The 18,290-nt window shown below is 46.5% G+C and overlaps 1 protein-coding gene across 14 annotated transcripts in view; it reads left to right on the top strand.

Annotated features, from left to right (window-relative positions):
* The window catches only part of MTSS1 (MTSS I-BAR domain containing 1), a 164,237-nt gene that overhangs the window by 133,233 nt on the left and 12,714 nt on the right, over positions 1-18,290 (top strand). For 8 of the 14 annotated variants that reach the window (XM_068526266.1, XM_068526265.1, XM_068526271.1 and 5 more), the window contains 4 exons: positions 447-521; positions 4,563-4,574; positions 15,715-15,872; positions 17,083-17,190. In XM_068526266.1, coding sequence (XP_068382367.1) covers positions 447-521; positions 4,563-4,574; positions 15,715-15,872; positions 17,083-17,190 — 353 coding nt within the window. The remainder of the gene's footprint in view (positions 1-446; positions 522-4,562; positions 4,575-15,714; positions 15,873-17,082; positions 17,191-18,290) is intronic. The other 6 variants (XM_068526273.1, XM_068526272.1, XM_068526277.1 and 3 more) reach the window with 1 other exon arrangement.

Raw genomic sequence — 18,290 nt, 5'->3', positions numbered from 1 at the left:
TGGTTTCTCCTGCTGTAGTCTGAGGCGCTCTTTTCTGAATTGTAACATTTGGCCAGCGTCTTGCCACGTGGGTTCGTTTTGGAATGAAGCACTGTGGATTTGGGCCTTGGGAAAGTAGATAGTACTGAAAATATTTCCTGATACTTAAGCTGAGAAATTGTGAATTTTAAAATTTTTATTAAAATGTTCCCGGGTACCATGTCTCCTCAAAGCTGGTATGAACGAATACCGTAGGGAAAGACCCCAGTGCATTTTGTTGGTTTTCGTGTTCATATAGCCCCTTTGCTGTAAAATGTCCTCATGGGATTTTTATCATTTCGTATTCCAGTAGAGCTGTTTATTGCATGTCATAGTTTATGCTTTTGGTGATGAAAGTAGTGGCTGTTGCTAAAGTGTTTTCTGTTGAGCTAAGTGGTAAAATTATTCAATATTCTGCTTTCTCTTAGAATATAAAAAAGCTCGCCAAGAGATAAAAAAGAAGTCCTCAGATACACTGAAACTGCAGAAGAAAGCAAAAAAAGGTAATTCTGCAAATTCTGCTGTTAATGTGTTACTTGGGGAAAATGAGCACGTGCTTGATTTTTCTTTGAAGTGGAAAGTCTTCAATCAGACTGCCTTACATGTAATGGTCCTGTGAACAGATAGGAGCTAATAGAATCTATCTGAACTGAAGTCCCCAAGTGCAGAATATCTATTAATTTGAGACCCTTGCAAAGTTGTACTTGACTCATTCCCTCCCCCCACCCGGTCTCCAAAATTTGACAGTTTCCATGCTTATTGTGTGTTGTGATGAGACCTATAAATTTCTTGGAGGGCTTGGGATAATGCATAAAAGCCTCTTTGCAAATGTTGTATAGTAATTATTGCAGAAACTACGTCATTTTCTCCTCTATCCTTCACAGCCTATAATCTCCAAAACCCTTTATTAAGTCTCGTGAGAATGTTAGAAAAGGCTGCAGTGGGAGCCGGGAATCATTGCTGTGTAGGGAGATTTTTCATGGTGTTCATGAGGGTGGGAGCTGGATAAGGAAAATGAGACTGCTGGTGCAAGATGCCCCTCCTTCCCCCCAGCTGATTGTCATTTGCAAACCAGTTAATTATCAGATCCATGACCCAGCTTTGCTCTTCCGGCTTGAACTGGGAGTTTTAAGAGAAAAATCTAGCTCCATCCACTTTGAAAGCATTTGTAACATTTTACTAAGACCTAACAAGATGTAGGGACTCTCTCTCGAACTTGAGCAGGTGACATTCCCTCTAGACTAATTCTTCTCGATACCACGATTTGGAATTTGCTGCATCACAGCTGATAAAATGGGTTTTCTGCCCCCCATCAGGATGCTCTGTGGGTGGGTAGTATTTAGCGTTTGTTTGAGACAACAACTTTTTAAGGTAGAAATCCCCAAAACCAAATTTCCTCTTTCCTAAGCAAGCAGTTCTCATTTGGAATTAAAAGAAACATCTGGAGAGATGGGATTCTTTGGTAGAAGAGGGGCGAGGACAGGACCAAGTTTTCAAGCTTTGGCATTTCTGAAAAATGTCCCCCCAGTTCTTATAATAACCAGGAGACCGTTTCAAGATAAAGACAGCAGGATATTCGCCCACGATCAGTTTTTCTGTTAGTATTGGCCCCATTTGTTTCTTTTGGATGTGTTTTCCTGGTCTTGGTGCTTCTGCAGTTTATGTTCTGTCTAACTCAGGTGCCTGAGAGCTAGCATTCGACAAGTGGAATAGGGTTTGTGGCCAGTAACATTTTAGTGAGTCTAAAGGTAAATGTAAATAAAACTGCCACCATATTGCATTGAATCTGAGGTTCCATAAAAGAACAGGATGGTAAAAATTTGGAGCTGAACTCTACCGAGTTGACAACACGTCAGCTTTGAGATAGGAGAGATTAATGAGTTTGGAGAGAGGGTCCAAGGAAGATCTGTGGTTTGGAAAAGGTTTGGGAATTTGGTGAAAGGGATGAGGTAAGAAAAAGTAGAGGTTTTCCTTTCTCTCTTCCAGAGTTTTCTTTTCAGAGGCCTTAAGTTCTTGGCTGCAGTGATGATCCTTTTATCTGAATTCTACATGGAGGCTGAAACAGTCTTCATCTGTCACTCAAAGTCACTGGCATTGTCCAATTTAGCAGAATTTGGACCTACAGGGGATGCCTGATAGGTTGATTGCAGTGCAACACAAAAGGAAGTTGCTGGTAATTAGACTTGCCCAGGTCTGCTTAGGCTGCCTAGAGAGGATAATGAGTTTCCCATTAAGGCGCTGGATAGAAAGATTTAGGACACAATGGAGGTGCCGGACTGTATGACATGAGGGGATGCTTCTGGTCCTGGGACTCGGGCATAATTGGCTTTTAGTTGTGAGGTTTCTTGGGGCCACTTGGGCCTGAAGGCTGAGACAGTAGAGGCTGTGATCAGGGGTTTCTGAAGCATCCATCTTTCCAGCCCCAGTCGTATATCTGATGGTCTTGGGCACCATATCCTTTCCAGACAAGGTAGCAGTGATGGTGTTCTTACGCCAAGTCAGCAGATCAGTAGCTTAGAATGTTCTGGATGATTTTCTAGATACTCCAGTGAACAACCAGAAAACAGTTTTTGTTTCTTTCCTTTATAAAAAAATTTTTTTCTAAAATATGTAAGTGCCTTTTAAAACTCACATTTTGTATATTTCTGGGGTGAATGGAGCTTTCTAGGAGGTACCAGAGTTATCATTCTGAGTGAATGTTATGAAGTGCTCTCCTAGAAGCAGTATGGCCAGAGAACGGAAACACTACAAGCTAAGGCCTGGAAGAAATCTGGTTATTAGAGACTCCCGGTTATTTTGGGGTCTGGTTAGCTGCGGTTTCCCTTTTTGCCTAAATGCCTCTCTGTCGGTTTCATCTCCCTCAAGTGCTCAAGTGGTAGCTTCCTAGACTCTTGACTTTTAAAGTGCTGGTAGTTCCTTCTGAGATTTATCCAATGCTTTGGATACATTTTTTTTTTGTTGTCCTGATAGAACTGAATCTGGTTTATACAGTGCAATAATCACTTCCTCTTAAATATGTTTTCAGAAGGTCATCAAACAGCTTTCTGCCACTCCTTTTTCCAAAACTGTGATCTTTGATCTAAAAAAATCTTCTGACTCTCCTTTTCAAAGTTTAAATGCCTTTATGCATTTAAGCGTGGGTCTGGCACTTCCCTTTGACCTAGGCAGGCACATATGGGGTGTGATTTTTGTGTGCGACTAATTTACCTTAACTTTCACTCTGCAGCTGTATCACCTTTTGCCACATTCTTTGTTTGACTCTTCTTTTATTATGCTATAGAAGGGTAATTTGTACTCTAAAGGTATTTAAATATCACTGTCAAAAAACTCTTAATGGTTTTTTGGGTTTGATTAGACTTTACCTTAAAATCATTTTAAAACAACTTGACATGTGCTCCAGCTGTGGGTGAATGTACCTATTTTTGTGGAAGGCAGGCTATTGAACACCTACCGGGCGTAAAAACTAGGCAGGGAGTTGGGGGCTGGAGGAATGGTCCCCGCCCTCCGAGAAGTTCCAGGCCAGCGCCCAGGGTCAGTGCATGGGGCAGAGCCGCCTTGTTGACTGGTCAGGGGGACAAGACAAAGGCAGCCAGGAGGGTGGGGAGGGGGTGTGGAGCTGACCCAGAAGCCCCAGGTTCTGAGTGGCATCTCTTGAACCCTCATCGAGCCCTGCTGCTTGACGTCAGCTCGTGACCCTTGAGGTCCTAGAGCTGGTTGTCACCCAACTGGGGCAAGTAAGAGAGGATCAGAAGTGGGAAACGTTTTATGCTGTTTGCCCACTTCTGCCACCTTACTGTATAGCCAGTAAGCCTTATTTCTCATTTAGTTAACTCCCATATTATTATTAATTTTAATTAAAAAATTAATTATGGTAAAGCCTTCTGTTTCCATCTGTAACTACTAAAAGTTTATCAGAGACGTTGAGGGAGGGAACTGGAACATTTTAATATGTTAACCCTTGAGCCCGACGTTGAGATAGTTGTTTTCACCAGAGGCTGCAAAGCTAGTATTACAAACCTAATAAACAGACTCCCAGAGTCCCATATTAGCATATTATTTGCTATTATACGAAAATTTTAAGTTCTTTAATTTAAAAAAAATTTTTTTAATTTTCATTTTCACCCCAGCTTGAACTTTCGATCCTGGTTTCCCTAGTTACTTTTCAAGTTACAATAAATTACACTTGAAAGCTCTTCTTGTTAAAGCATCTTAATTGGCTTCTTACAGGAATATAGTCTTCATCTCTCTTTTTAAGAGAAAACCTTGCTGCATTCTCTAGGGGTGCTGATTACTAACTAGGAAGATGTCTGTTTAGATGGGAAGGAAAGACTATTAGCAAGTCAAGGAAGGGAACTTGGATTTGCAGCTCTTGGTGGATGTGAGTTTAATCGCCCCAATGTCGAATTCGGTGGCAAGCCACGGACTGTTTTAACACATGAAAGAAAGGTAAGACTGCTGCTCGAATACCAGTTTGACTTTATTATTTTCCTTTTTGTGTCAATTGTGTATCCTGCACTTTCTCACCGCACGCCCCCCCATGCCAGTGGACGCTCTCGGTAAGTCTGTCATCCTGAATCTCTGGTGGCTGGTCACGGTGTGGTCCTTACTGTGGGCTTTCCGTGGTTGTCCAGACCTATGCTAGTTGCCCCAGTTTTCCTGCCAGTTCAGAACAATCAGTGGCGCCTACTTAATCTTCCATAACTTTAAGAAAACTCTGTGTGTGTGTGTGTGTGTGTGTGTGTGTGTGTGTGTGTGTGTGTGTGTGTCTGTTTCAATCAATCATTTTCTTTCTTTGAAGTCTGGCCCTTTAATGGGTTAGCTCAACATTCTAAGAGTCTTTGCATCCTCATAATTCAGCCTTAGACTCATGGAAAAAAGAAATACAGAGTGACTTAAACCCTCCTTTCCACAGGAAATAAATGTAACTATACATACATATCTAAGTGTATATGTGTGTATTTATATCACAAACAAAACGTGGAGAGCTACGCTAAATAACTCCTCAAAATAATTCCCAAATCGGATTTGGTTGTATTAAGCTTGCCACATATCTTTAACTTTGTCCCCCCAGGACCATATAGTTTTTTCGAAACCAACCATTTATTTTAAAAAAAATCAAAAGTATTTCTTATTTCAGCAGAGTTTGTGGAATGCTTCATTTCAAAGGTATCAGATCTTCAAATTCAGTAATCAAAATGATTCTTCTTGACTGAAAATTGACCCTCATTCTGTGGGTGACAACGCTACTAAAACCTCAAGTCGCTTTCGGTGTCTCGTGGCTGTGCCTGTGTCTCGCAGAGGTCTGTCTGTGAGCTGTCCGTTTAGCTTATCTTGCCTGAGTGTGCCCGAGTGTTCTCTGAGCCTTTGCACTGAGCAGCTCCAAAGAGGTTTTTGTGTTGGATTCTGTCATCTACGATGAACCCGAACCACACAGGTCCCCTCTGACAGGTGGGGCTGGGATGACCTGCCGTCGCGGGGGACGCAGCTCTGCCTCCCTCCCGTCACGTTGATGTTGGGATAGTGTCCCCCACCTTTTAAAGGTGATAATCCTCTCCAGTCCTCAGTGTTGTGGTTCTGAGACAGCTTGAACAGTTTTTAGTGCACCTTTGGGAGGAAGGTAAGACACAGCCATTCTTGTGCTAATCGTGATAAAATTCATATAACATAAAATGCACTGTTTTAACCATTTTAAAGTGTACATTTCAGTGGCTCTAGTGCATTCTCAATGCTGTGCAACCATCACTACTGTCTAATTTCAGAACGTTTTCATCACCCCAGAAAGAAATCCCTTTCCTTTTAAAGCTGTCCTGCCCCATTCTCCCTCCCCCCAGCCCGTGACAGCTGTTCATCTGCTTTCTGTCTCTATGGATTTGCCTATTCTGGACATTTCTTATAAAGGGAATCATACAATATGTGGCCTGTTTGAGGACACAGAGTTTCACTAGAACCTTTGCTTGAAAGCCTGGCCTGAGTCAGTGGAGTAAATGGGGCGTGCTCTCTGTTTTAAGTGACCGACAGTAGGATTAGGGATGAGAAAAGGAACCACGCAGCCTTTTGTGACTTAGATTCTGCCCATCGTAGGGAGAATCTCTGCAGCCCCCTCTAGTTCTCTGTCTTGCAGGGGCCAGTTCACAGGGCTGAGCCACAGTGACATATTATAGCAGTGAACTTGGGGGTAAAAACTTCAGAAAGCTGTGTGGCTTGAAGCCCTCATAAATTTAGTTTACAAGTTTTAAATCATGTTTGAACCTGGAGATCTGTATCTTAACAAAGTTTCATGGTAGTTAAAATGTCCTGGTTTAACAAAAGAAGAAAATAATACGTATATACAGAACTTTCCCTCGGTCAGTTAGAAGTATTTACCTTGAATCTTGCATAAGCAATGACTGGGGGCCTCCACAGGGGAGAAATTTACAACTCAGTAAAGTGTACTGAGCCAGGGATACACTGCTCCCTCCAGGAATTGAGACTCTAGCGGGAGGAAACCAATTATAGTCGTTCCTCGGTATCCGAGGGGCATTGGTTCCAGGACCTGCCTCAGACTATGAGATGCTCAAGCCCTGTAGTCCGCCCTCCATATCCACGGTTCCGCACCTGCGAAGTCAACCAAGGATTGTGAAGATAGTGCACGATCCGTGGTTGGTTGAATCCACGGATGCGGAACCTGTGGATTTGGAAGCCGATTCCATATTTATCGAAAAAGATCCGTACATAAGTGGACCCGTGTTCAAACCCGTGTTATTCAAGGGTCAACTGTAGTTTAATCTGGTGAGCTCAGCACCACGACGCGTATAAGCAGAAGATGTAGCAGCTGGGCAAGGCGCAAGGAACCCATGTACGCTTGGTGCGGGTGGGTGATGAGGAGGATGAAGAGGGATGAGCTGGTGGAGAGTGGGACGAGGGCTGCTCAAGGTAGAGGGGACAGTGTGAGCCATCGCCATTTGGACGGGAGCACCAGAACCGTGGGAAAGGTGACCGTGCTGCAGAGGGGGAGTGCGGGTGATACCCCAAGTCAGCTTTTGGGGAGACTGCCAGTTCCACCTTGGGTGGACTGAGAACCACAGTGACACCCTGTGTCAGCCTCAGCTACCTGCCTCCAGATGGTTCTATCACTCGGCCCCATTTCTGATCAGACCCCCATACTGGACTCAACTTCTCCACCCATCACCCTTCTTTTCTTCCACGCGGAGAAAGCAAAAAGCCTGTGCAATGCTGAATCCTTTCCGCTGGCGCAGTGGTCTCCGCGGCCCCTGGCTGCATCAGGGTGCATGTTTGCATTTCCTCACCCGTTTCTTCTGTGCTTACAAAACTGGCAAAACTGCAGTCAATGAGTGGATCACTCTCCCTGCCTCAGTGGTGAAAACGGTATGTCTCAGCCACCTCCATCCACTCCCCCTTTTGGTTTTTGGAAAGGAGTAGCCCTGGGAGCCCTCTTGCCCAGAGGGAACTCCCACCTACAGATCTGAAGTCTGGCTTATCTGTTCATGGGTCAGCTGGCTTTCTCGCCTGGCACAGCGCAGAGGCTTCTTTGCTCCGTTCCTACTGCCGAGTTAGGGGAGATGGAGAAGAAGCAGACTGCTCAGAAGGTGGTGTGGCCTGCACAAAGAGACCCTCTCAGCGGTTAACCCCATCTGTCGTGGGTGTGCCTCCAGGAGTGGTCAGGAATTGTCATGCCCCCAGGACCTCCTGGGCCCCTGGAGTCAGCATGGAGCCAAGGGTGGCCCGCCCTGTATTGCCGACGATCTAGGTTGCAAGACCCAGCCCTGGAAGAAGGCAGCGACACCCAGAAATCTCCTCTGGATGTTTTCTCCGACCACCTCCCCGTGATGCGTGTCAGCTGTCTGCAAAGGGACAACCGAAAATAACAACGGTCCTTTCTGAAGGCTGACGTGAGGTGGTGAAAAGAGCTGGTCCATGATCCCAGGCGTCTTCCCCACTTCCTGCTCACCTCCAGTGGGCATCCCTGGAGGGGGATGGATTGCCACACCAGTGCGGTTGGGAAAAGGGTACTTTGAGCCCAAACCAATGCTTGTTCTATATTGGAACTAAAGCTGGAAAAGTTCCTTCTGAGGTCAAGGGGGTGACTGTAAATGCAGACAGGTGATCACTTAGACCTCCAGGGGTTGTTTGACCACTTGTATGTAGCCTTGCGGTCTTTCTGGATATTTAGATGCGACTGCACATAACATAGCAGGGAAGATTATTGAGTCACTGCTTCATTCTAGGCTTGGGAAAGGTGTTATAAGAGTGCACACATTTAATTATGCAGGAAATAATTGAATGGGTACAGTTTTACTAAATGGGACAACCTGTGTGAAATGGACTTTTTAATGAGTCAGAGTTAGAGAACCACAGCCTGACATAAGGTTCTGACCCTAGAAATGCCAGGTAAAGCAGTCAGCAGAGCGAGGAGAGAGAAGGGAGAGGTCAGCGGGTGATGCAGCCGACCCTGCCAGCCTGTACAAGCAGCGGTGGTCAAACTTTACTTTTTAGACCCCGGGTGGCATTCGGAACGCTGTACCTAACTGCAGTCAATAGGGATGTTGGAATCTAACCCAAGAAGTTCCTGAAAGGGACTGTTGCATTTTGAGATGAAAGCATGTAGTCCTCGGAGGCCAGGGGACTCATTCGTCATACTTCACACCAGGGAATTCTAGGTAAAAACAGACCAAACAGATTCCCCCGAGGCCCAGAGCTACGAGCTCCCTTCCTTCGCAGAGTTGGTCTCTGGGAAAGCCTTGCCCCGATGCAGCTCATCAAGTGCCTTGCTTGTGACTCTGGCTGCAGATGGCTGATTGGGGGAGCGGAAACAGATGCCCTGAAACGTCCCTGTGCATGACGAGACTGTTGGCAAGGTTTGGAGCGCCTGGCTTCCCTGTGGCTGCATTTAGAAGCTGGGAAGATGCATTTACAGTGGGGGAGGCGGGGGGCAGGGAGAGCGCACAGCAGGAGCCCAGTGCTTTTCTCCGTGTTAATTTTGCCGGAGGACGAAAAGGACGACGTGCTTGAAATATCGATTCCTTGCACAACGTGGTTTTGATGTACCCCGAGAACGCTGAGCCGGTGCTGCGGGTGCAGGACTGGACGGCCGGGGTGTAGTCCTGCCCTTCTTGAGTTGCAAGCCATTCACAGTTTTCGCGGGGTTAGTTGCTTCACTTCCGGCGCCTCTCTTTCATTCATACATCCCCAGTGACCGCCGCAGAGGAGCCCTGTGAGGCAAGCGCGCATCTTCGCTCATTCAGGAAGTAGATATAAAGTGCCTCCTCTGGGCTACACCCCCTTGGCAGCCATGGAAGCAGAAGGAGCCTCTGCCCTCAAGCCGTCCCCAGGATGGCGGAGGCCCTTATGTTCTAACATCAGTCCTCTGACACCAACAGGGTGTCCTGCAAGTCACATCCGTTCAGATACTAACTATCCGGAGTTGGCTTAGCTAAGGACTCAGTCCCACAAGACTTCCTCCTCTTCAAGATTCACCAGCCACAAGTGGGGTCCGCAGGCTACCCACCCTTCCGCCCAGCCCATCTCAAGTTTAGGCTCTCACGTGAACCCCCTCAGGTTTGACAATTTGTTATAAGGACTCACAGAACTCAGGAAAGTGCGGTACTTAACAGCTGCTGACTTATTATAAAGGAAACCACTGAGCGCCCAGGTGAAGAGCTCCGTAGGATGCAAGGTGGGGCGGGCGTGGGCACAGAGCTTCTGTGCCCTCGCCAGGCACGCTGATGGATTCCCTGGAGCTCGCCGCTTCAGAGTTTTTGTCACATTTTATCGTTACGGAGGCATGCTGTCCCCTGCTGCGGTGCGCCGGGTTAGAAGGACTTCAGTCAGAGATGCTGCGCGACTGCCGATGGCACCTGCCACTTCCCGAGCGCTGACCACGTGCTGGCCGTTGTGCTGAATGCTCTAGTGAATGAGTCCATTTGGTTGGTCTTACAACAACCATGTGAACCCGGTACTGTTTTTTATGTTTAACAGATGAGTGGAAACTGAGGCACAGCCTGTTGAAAGAATAACAGAAATTAAGTTTGTTTAAGTCAAAAGAAAAAAAAAAAGGAAATGGTTAAGTCCAAAAGCTTCCAGTCTTATCTGATCAAATCTCTCTCTCTTTTGATTTCTGGTTGGTTTTGCTTTGGGGAATTGATCGAAAACCGCTGCAGGATATTAAGAGTGGAAGATAATATATGTAGCGATAATAAGGATAGCCACCTTTTGGTGGAAAAAGAATTTTTCACTCCAAATTCTAATCTCCAGCATCACCTTGCATGTCTATTTCTGAAACTATACCCCCATGTTTCAGTATTTATATCCCGTATTCCATTGACTTCATATGCCATCAGTTGTAAGATGCACTATTATTTTCTGAATGATGAAAAAAGAAAAAAAAAAATGCCGATTACACTATGACATCCCCACTGACTGTAAGACATCTTAATTTGTAAGGTATAAACGTGAAAAAGTGGGCATCTTCAGATGAAATTTGGTATTTGCATGAGTGTGTCAGGGGCAGATGGAAGTCATTCTGTGGGATTCTAGTGGCTTCTCCATACGTCTGTCTGGGGGAAAAGAGGACTTCGGATGTGTTCCTGACAGTGAGCTTGGCCCAGTGTGTCTTGGGTTGGTTCTTGCCCGTTGGAAAGCCCTTTGCCTGCATCTGGCTTGGTTCAGCCATGAGGCTCAGGTATGGGCTGCAGTGTGTGTAGGAAGAGGCTGGGAGGTTCCAGATAACGCTAATCACTTGACTGGCTTTTTGATCAGGCTGTTACTATGTAGAACGTTTAGCCCCTTCCGCCTTGTTCCCAGGGTTTATGTTTGCTGTGAGCATGAAGCTACAAAGAACGTGGGCTTCTGAATGAGAAAGACGGAGGGTTGCATCTGTCTGCACCTATTCCTAGCTCAGGGACTTGCAAGCCACCCTAGTTCCCTCAGTCTCAGTTTCCCCCTCTGCCAAATGGGGGTGTTAATTCCTGCATTGAACGTTTATGTGTATGGAGATTAAGGAAAATTAAAATGTAAATGTTGGGAAAATATGGGATCTTGGTTTCATTCCGGAAAGCTTTGTGACCTCTACCTACTTTAAAAAAAAATCAAATTCTTTTCTCCTTTAGGGGTGCTGCTTTGGCCCATGACATGGCGCCCATTAATAGTGCTTTGCCCCAGGAGCATTTTTTGTAAAGAGAATAATCATCTGATTTCCCCTGTGCAGGGAGTAAGGGGCTGCTGGCTGTTGTTTAGCGGAGTTCTCCAGCATGAATCCAACCAAGACCTGGAAACCGGCAGGGGAAAAAAAAATTCTCGAGACTGAGTTGACTCAGATTTTCCAGAAAAGGTCACAAGCAATGCTTTGCTCAGGAATTTTGTCTGGAAAGCCTGTTTAAGGCACCTCCTCTCTTCTTTTGGCTGATGGGCAGCCCTGGAATTTGCTCATTTTCCACTGTTAGGCCATTTAAGGGCATGATGGTAGAGCCAGGAGCAAACTCAGATCAGGCTATTTTATCAGTGCCTCATTCATTCGCAAATATTTGAGTACCTGCCTTACGAGCAGGTGTGCTGACAGAGAAGGTACAGCACTGAACAAAAATATTTGTGGTTTCTATCCTCGTGGGGCTTCCTGATCAGTAGGGGAGACTGCCATCAATCAAAGAACTGGAGAAATAAAGATAAAATTAGAATTGGGAAGGAGTGTCGTGAAGGCTATGTATAAGGAACTTCTGAGAATCAAGTAAGAGAATTTAATCTGGTGAAAGAGTTCAAGGAGGGCTTTCGTGAAGAACCGGGACCTGCAGGATGAACAGGTGCTAGACAGGTGGGGAGGGAGAGTGGATGTGTAGGTATGGAGCCAGACCCTGGAGAAGCGCCTGGGAAGTGGACAGAGGAGGGAAGGGGGAAAGGCAGAGGGTGGTCTAAGAAGCTGACCCACGCATGCCTTGCGGGACAGGCCATGTTAAGGACATTAGACTTTTCTTGAAAGCAATGGGAGCTACTGAAAAGTGATAAGACTTGCATTTTGAAAGGAATTTGGGGCTGTTCTGGGCGAGCTGGTCCAAATGCAATCAGGGTGGCCTATTAGGGGCTGATGGAGCTGTCCAGGTGAGAGATCAAGATGGCACAGTGAGGGTGGCAGTAGCAGAGGTGAAATAGGTGACAGAGTCGAGTCCATGTGGGAGCTGGCGTGACCAGGACCTGTACTGAGGTCATCGGCAGTGGCTCTCCTCACATTGCTGATGGGAGGGAAATGAACGGGTTTTTGTATATTAAGTCAGTGCCAATACTACTCTGAATTTGTGGACCTAGAAAGATGCCTGTATCTTAAAACCAATACATCCAACAGGGACATGGAATAATTTCTTCCACGGTAGTTTTCTTATAAATATAATTACCTGTTGTATTAGTGAATTTAAGAAATAAACATTGTGTTTTTAGATCACGATATATCCTACATGGAAATGTACTCACTATAATTACAGCAGTCTTCATAGATTATACTTATTTTAGAGTACTACAATCTGGAAGTCCTTTAGTTATAACCTAATACACATTGAAAATAACTTGACTAATCATAGAATAATTTAAGTTTATATTTACCAGATTAGGTAACACTTGGTTCTAGTAACTTTGCTTTCCTATGTCAGTGTATTTTTAAAAGTCAGTGTCTTTAATTACAGATAGGTGTGTGCCTTATAACTTGTGAAGGGACGTAAAGCTACCTCCCCAATTTCTTAGAGTTGTAAGTTGGTACTGAAAGAAATTGCTACCATCATCAAACCCCCCTCCTCTGGAGTTAAGGACACGCTGACTTGGTCTGCAGCCGCCGTGGTTCCTTAGCTGGAGCACCCTTGGAGAGGCTGAGAGGCTTACAAGGAGGCGACTGGAGCAGCCGCAACCGTGTGGCCTCACCTGCAGGGCCCGGGGTTGGCCAGGCTGTTTGGCAGGCTGCAGGGACACAGGGAGTTTCATTACCAGAGGGCTTGTATCATGTACACATTCGGTGTGTGTGGATTCATCTGCGCAAGCCAGCATTTCATTTATTTACAAAAAACTTTTTTTTTGGCCGTACTGCAGGGCTTGCAGGATGTTAGATCCCCGACCAGGGATCGAACCCCGGGCCCTCCTCAGTGAAAGCATGGAGCCCTAACCACTGGACCTCCAGGGAATTCCCAGAGTTTCCTCTATTTTAAAATGCTGGGGAATTCCCTGGTGGTCCAGTGGTTAGGGCTCCGTGCTTTCACCGCCGAGGGCCTGGGTTCGATCCCTGGTCGGGGAACTAAGATCCCCGACGGCAGCGTGCCGCGTGGCCAAAAAAAAAAAAAAAAAAAAAAAAAATAGAGAAAACTCCCAATCTCTTGGGGCTGGAGGTGCACCCACCCGCCCACCCTCCATGAGGCCTGTGTCAAGAGGGAGCCCTTGCTTCCCTTCAAGTCCCCTGGGAGAATGGGAGGATGCTTTGACAAGTGTCTTGTCTACCAAAAACTTGTGAAACCTGTGACTCAGGTAATGTGTGAGGGTGGCTCTCTGGCATTCTGGCGGAAGGAATGGAAACAGTGACCATGGTAGAGAAACTGGAAGACCTGGTCGAATTATGGGTGGGTTGGGGGGGGCGGATGGGAGATGGTGACTGATGACTGAGTGGAGGAATGGGTGAGTGGGTCACCTTAAAAATACAGCGAAACTTCTCAGAGCAAATTCTCACGTAATGTAATTGTTGGATAAAATCCCTCCAGCGTGGAATTAAACACTGTGTATTGCTGTACCCAGCATACGTTTGTGCTCAACTGACTAGTGAGGTCTCCACATACGGAGCACGGGCTGTACTTGAATGCCATCTAAGGCGGTTTCGAGGGTGACCTTTGACTGCCCATGATATCCCCCTTTTGTGCTAACTTAGGACTTAACCCCTGCCAAAAATCCAGTGACTTTTGCTAGTTGGATGTTCTTGACGCCTGACTGCCTCTGTTTCCAAATGAAGCTTTCTCATCTGCTTGTGAGAAAATACAGAATATATTCCTACATACGAGGCAGTTTTCCCTGACCCTCTACTTTTTCAAACCAGATAACACATTGCATTTAGTGTTCTCTACGGCAGCCGTCCCCAACCTTTTTGGCACCAGGGACCGGTTTCATGGAAGACAATTTTTCCACGGACGGGGGGTGGGGAGGGAGGTTCAGGCGGTGATGTGAGCGATGGGGAGTGATGGGGGGGCGGCAGATGGGGCTTCCCTCGCTCGCCCACCGCTCACCTCCTGCTGTGCAGCCCGGTTCCTAACAGGCCTCGGACAGGCCAGGGGCTGGGGACTCCTGCTCTGTGGCATTCGCATTCTTACGGAGGGGTACGTGGTGACTGGTCAGGCCCCTTCCCAGGAGGCGAGTGGAATCCAGTCCCTCGGCTTGAGGCAGCCGGCGGAGGAGGAGGAGGAGGAGGAGGAGGAGGAGGAGGAGGAGTCCAGGGTCAGAGGGTCAGGCGGTGTGGGCTCTGTCCCGACTCTGCCTGCCCCCCTGAGTGGCCCTGGACAGTCCCTCCCCTTCTCTAGGCCTCCACCTCCTCTGAACTGGGAGCAGGTTTGCTTGGATAACCCCTACCGCCCCTCCACTCCAATATTCTGTTTAAAACATCTATTGAGTACTTGTTGTATACACCTATTGAGTACTTGTATACACAGATGGCATTTCACTGGGGGCTGGACTCGGAGAGTCCAAGCCTCCGTCCTGAAGGAGTTTAGAAATTCTTCCTCTGGTTCAGGTGGTAGGTGAGCATGGGAGCCCAGTGTGGAAGCTCAGGCGCTGGTCTCGGGGACAGTCCCCTTCTTGTCCCCAGATCAGGTTTACAGTAGCCACGCCCTCTTGACACAGTGCCTATTTGCCCATGTTTATACAGACTTCTGTAAAAGGCCAGATTGTAAGTCTTCTCAGTCCAGGGTCCAAACAGTCTGCGTCACAACCACTTTACTCGGCAGTTGTGATGAGAGCGGGTATAGACAACCTGTAAATGAATGGGCGTGGCTGGATTCAAATAAGACTTTATAAAGACAGTTGCCTCACCAAGCTCTAGAGTTGTCAACAAGTCTAGAAATGGGTGCCTCTGCATAACTGGGCTGCGTGGACAGGACCAGATGATGCCCAGGCATGGGCCAGGCTCAGCACCCAGGCCCCCTTCAGTCCTCCACCAGCAGAGACCTGACTGCAGGTCTTTCTGCTGCTGGGCTTGTTCTACAGGAAGGGCATTCAGGACTCTCCACTAGGGAATTAAAGTAACTGCCAAGGCGTCCCAGGGGCCCCCCAGAGCCAAGAGAGCTGATGCTTGCCACCTTTGTATTCCGGGACAGAAACTTCTGTCTAAACAGAGGCTCTTTCATTGAGGATGACCCAACAAAGCCAGCTTGTGCCCATTTTTGGCAACATCCATAGGCCCTCACCTTGTTCATCCCTTAGCCTCTTCAGAATGCAGGTCAGGACGAGTTACCCCAGGAAATTTTACTTGTCATGAATAAACCAGGATAAATATGCTCTTTGGGCATTGGAAATTGGAAGTGGCTGGTCCTAGAAAAACAGCTTCTTTAAATCCTTTCTGGGTATAAATACATACTTTTTAAAAGTCCTGGAAAATTGTGGTTTCTACTCCAGCAAGGACCTGAGGGAGGAGGGCATTGGTTCCAGCAGCTGGTGTTTCAGCATGCCAAGCTTGGGGCTTTGTTTCGTTTGCAGGGCGAGGTGACATCCAGCCCCAGTTGGACAGTGCGCTCCAAGACGTCAACGATAAGTATCTCCTGTTGGAAGAAACAGAAAAGCAGGCAGTCCGGAAGGCTTTGATCGAAGAACGTGGCCGGTTCTGCACCTTCATCTCTATGCTGCGGCCCGTGATTGTGAGTCAGTGGAAAGTTCCAGAAGGCGTAAACTGCCAGTTTGGAGGAGAACCTCCTTATTTATCCTGGAGTCATTAAGAAGCTGCGGTGTGTCAGGAATCATGATGGTGGAGTCATTTTTATGGATGAATAGTTGTCTGCAAGTTGCTGATGGCTGCACGGCCCACTCTATCTTCTGAGCACTGATGGCTCCACTTACTTTTTCTCCCCAAGTCAAGAAGGCCCTGTAGAGTGGTTCTCAAAGTGTGGTCCCCAGGCCAGCCGCAGCACCTGGGAACTGGTTAGAAACGTACATGCTCAGGCCCAACCCAGCCCTACTGAATCCACAACTCTGTGGGTGAGGACCCAGTCATCTGGGTTTTAAACAAGTCCTCCAGCTGATTTTGAGACCCACTGACCAAGCTGAATGCCAAGGAGTGACTGTGAGGTTAATATGGGAAAAGCCTCAGTGAATCAATGCAGACTTATTTTTTAAGTAAATCGGCTACATGCCTTGAACACTTCTGCTGTAGGTGTTCTTGAAGCCGGTAGAAGTGCCCCAGCTCCCTTTGCTCAGCCCTAGCAAGATGCCCAAATCTGAGTTCTTCCCCTGAGCATAGCACTTTTCCATGACTCGTTCTTCCCTGGTCCCACAGCTGCAGCTTGGTACATTGGTAACGTTGAATGACTGTTTCTTCCATAGTCCCCCGTTCCTGCCTCACTTGCCATTGATTAAGTTGGTGGAAAAAACAAGAAAGAAGGGGGAGGTTAACCTCCAGTGAACACACATGTGCTGTCACAAAGGGCTATCAGATCTGGACCAAAATATCTCCAAATGGTTGTCATCCACTGAAGCCGAGTGACTTCGGGGGTGGGGAGGGCGGGTCGTGGCCTGCAGAAGGGGCTGTGCTGCAGGATCCCGTGAGGACACGCAGGCGGACCACCCTAGCAGGCCCACCAGCCCCCAGACACTTCGAGGAAGGCCCACGTGTTTTCTGTGGCTCGTTCACCCCTGTTCCAGGTGCACAAGTCTCTCCATGATTATGGCTGATTTCGTTTTCCTCTCCACTTCCTCCAAAAAAGGGCTGGTAATGGCTTCAGCAAAGATGTACCAGTCCCTGCATGCCTTTTCTGAAAAGCTGAAAGCGTTAGATAGTGTCCCTAATAAAAACAGTTGGATCAAAATGATAAAGTGAATCACTCATGATAACAGGCTGTGAATTACTTTCAGGAAGAAGAAATCTCAATGCTAGGGGAAATAACTCACCTGCAGACCATATCAGAAGATCTGAAAAGCCTGACCATGGACCCTCACAAACTGCCCTCCTCAAGTGAACAGGTAGGAGTCAAGGGGTAAGCATGGGAGAGGAAGCCAAAGAGATGAAGGTTCAAGGCCCTGAGGGTTCCTTGCGGCAATATCTCATTTAAAATAACATTCACGTTTTACATTGTGAAGCATAATAATCTTCCCTAGTCATTATACAGCACCTACTGTGTACCAGGCTCTGCTCTAAGCTCTTTACATAGACTTCATCTACTATTATCCCCATTTTACAGAGGAGGACCCTTGAGGCACTGAGAGATAAAGTCACTTAATCAGGTAGTTACTGGTAGAACTGGGATTTAAACCAAGCTGTCAATTTCCAGAGCCCATGCTCTTAACCATGTGTTCACCGACCCTCTAGAAATAAACTCTCCTAGGGACATGTCAGTGGTGTATCTTGGTCATCATTGTGAATCATTCTCACTGAATTTTTCCCATTCTAAGTAAGTAGTGCATGAGGATTTCTCTTATCTTATGAAAAAGGTGACTTTTAAAATGTTGATTCATTTGGTTCATGTGACATTAACACTGTATCCAGTGGGAAGAGACATATTTGGGGGAACAGGTGATAAATCATGTGCTGGCCTTTGCCTTTTGTATAAAGTTCTTATCACTGCCTTGGGAGCCAACTAGGAAGACAAATTTGGGAGTTTATATTTTCCATCCTATGAAATTGTGTTTATCAGACTACAGCCTGCAGGTATTCATTCAGTAAGTAGACATTTATTGAGCACCTACTGTATGAATGGAAGGTAGACCTTATATACTCAAACAGCTCTTTGTCAAGTAAGGGAGACAGATGTAGAAGTAATTGTGAAAGAATTGGTTTGCTCTTGATTCTGTCAGGTTTTAAGGGTCAAACAGGGCACAAGTGACCACTGAATATCAGGTAGCTAAGATGTAATAAGATCAACACATCCTGAAACCATTATTGTCTATGTGGTGGTGTAAGCAAAAACCCTACAAATTCTAACCTTGGGTCTAAATGGCTCTTATAAATTGTTAATGTAACTAACTGTAAATCTTTCTCTTTCTTTTTTTGATGGATATGTCATGGTTTTCCTCCCCTGTCCGCATTAATTATATTTTTGCTTGTCTCAGAAAAAGGTTTGTGA

Source organism: Eschrichtius robustus, chromosome 17 (genome assembly GCF_028021215.1).
Source record: "Eschrichtius robustus isolate mEscRob2 chromosome 17, mEscRob2.pri, whole genome shotgun sequence".
In the NCBI taxonomy this organism is placed as follows: domain Eukaryota; kingdom Metazoa; phylum Chordata; class Mammalia; order Artiodactyla; family Eschrichtiidae; genus Eschrichtius; species Eschrichtius robustus.
This window is presented reverse-complemented; position numbering and strand designations above follow the sequence as displayed.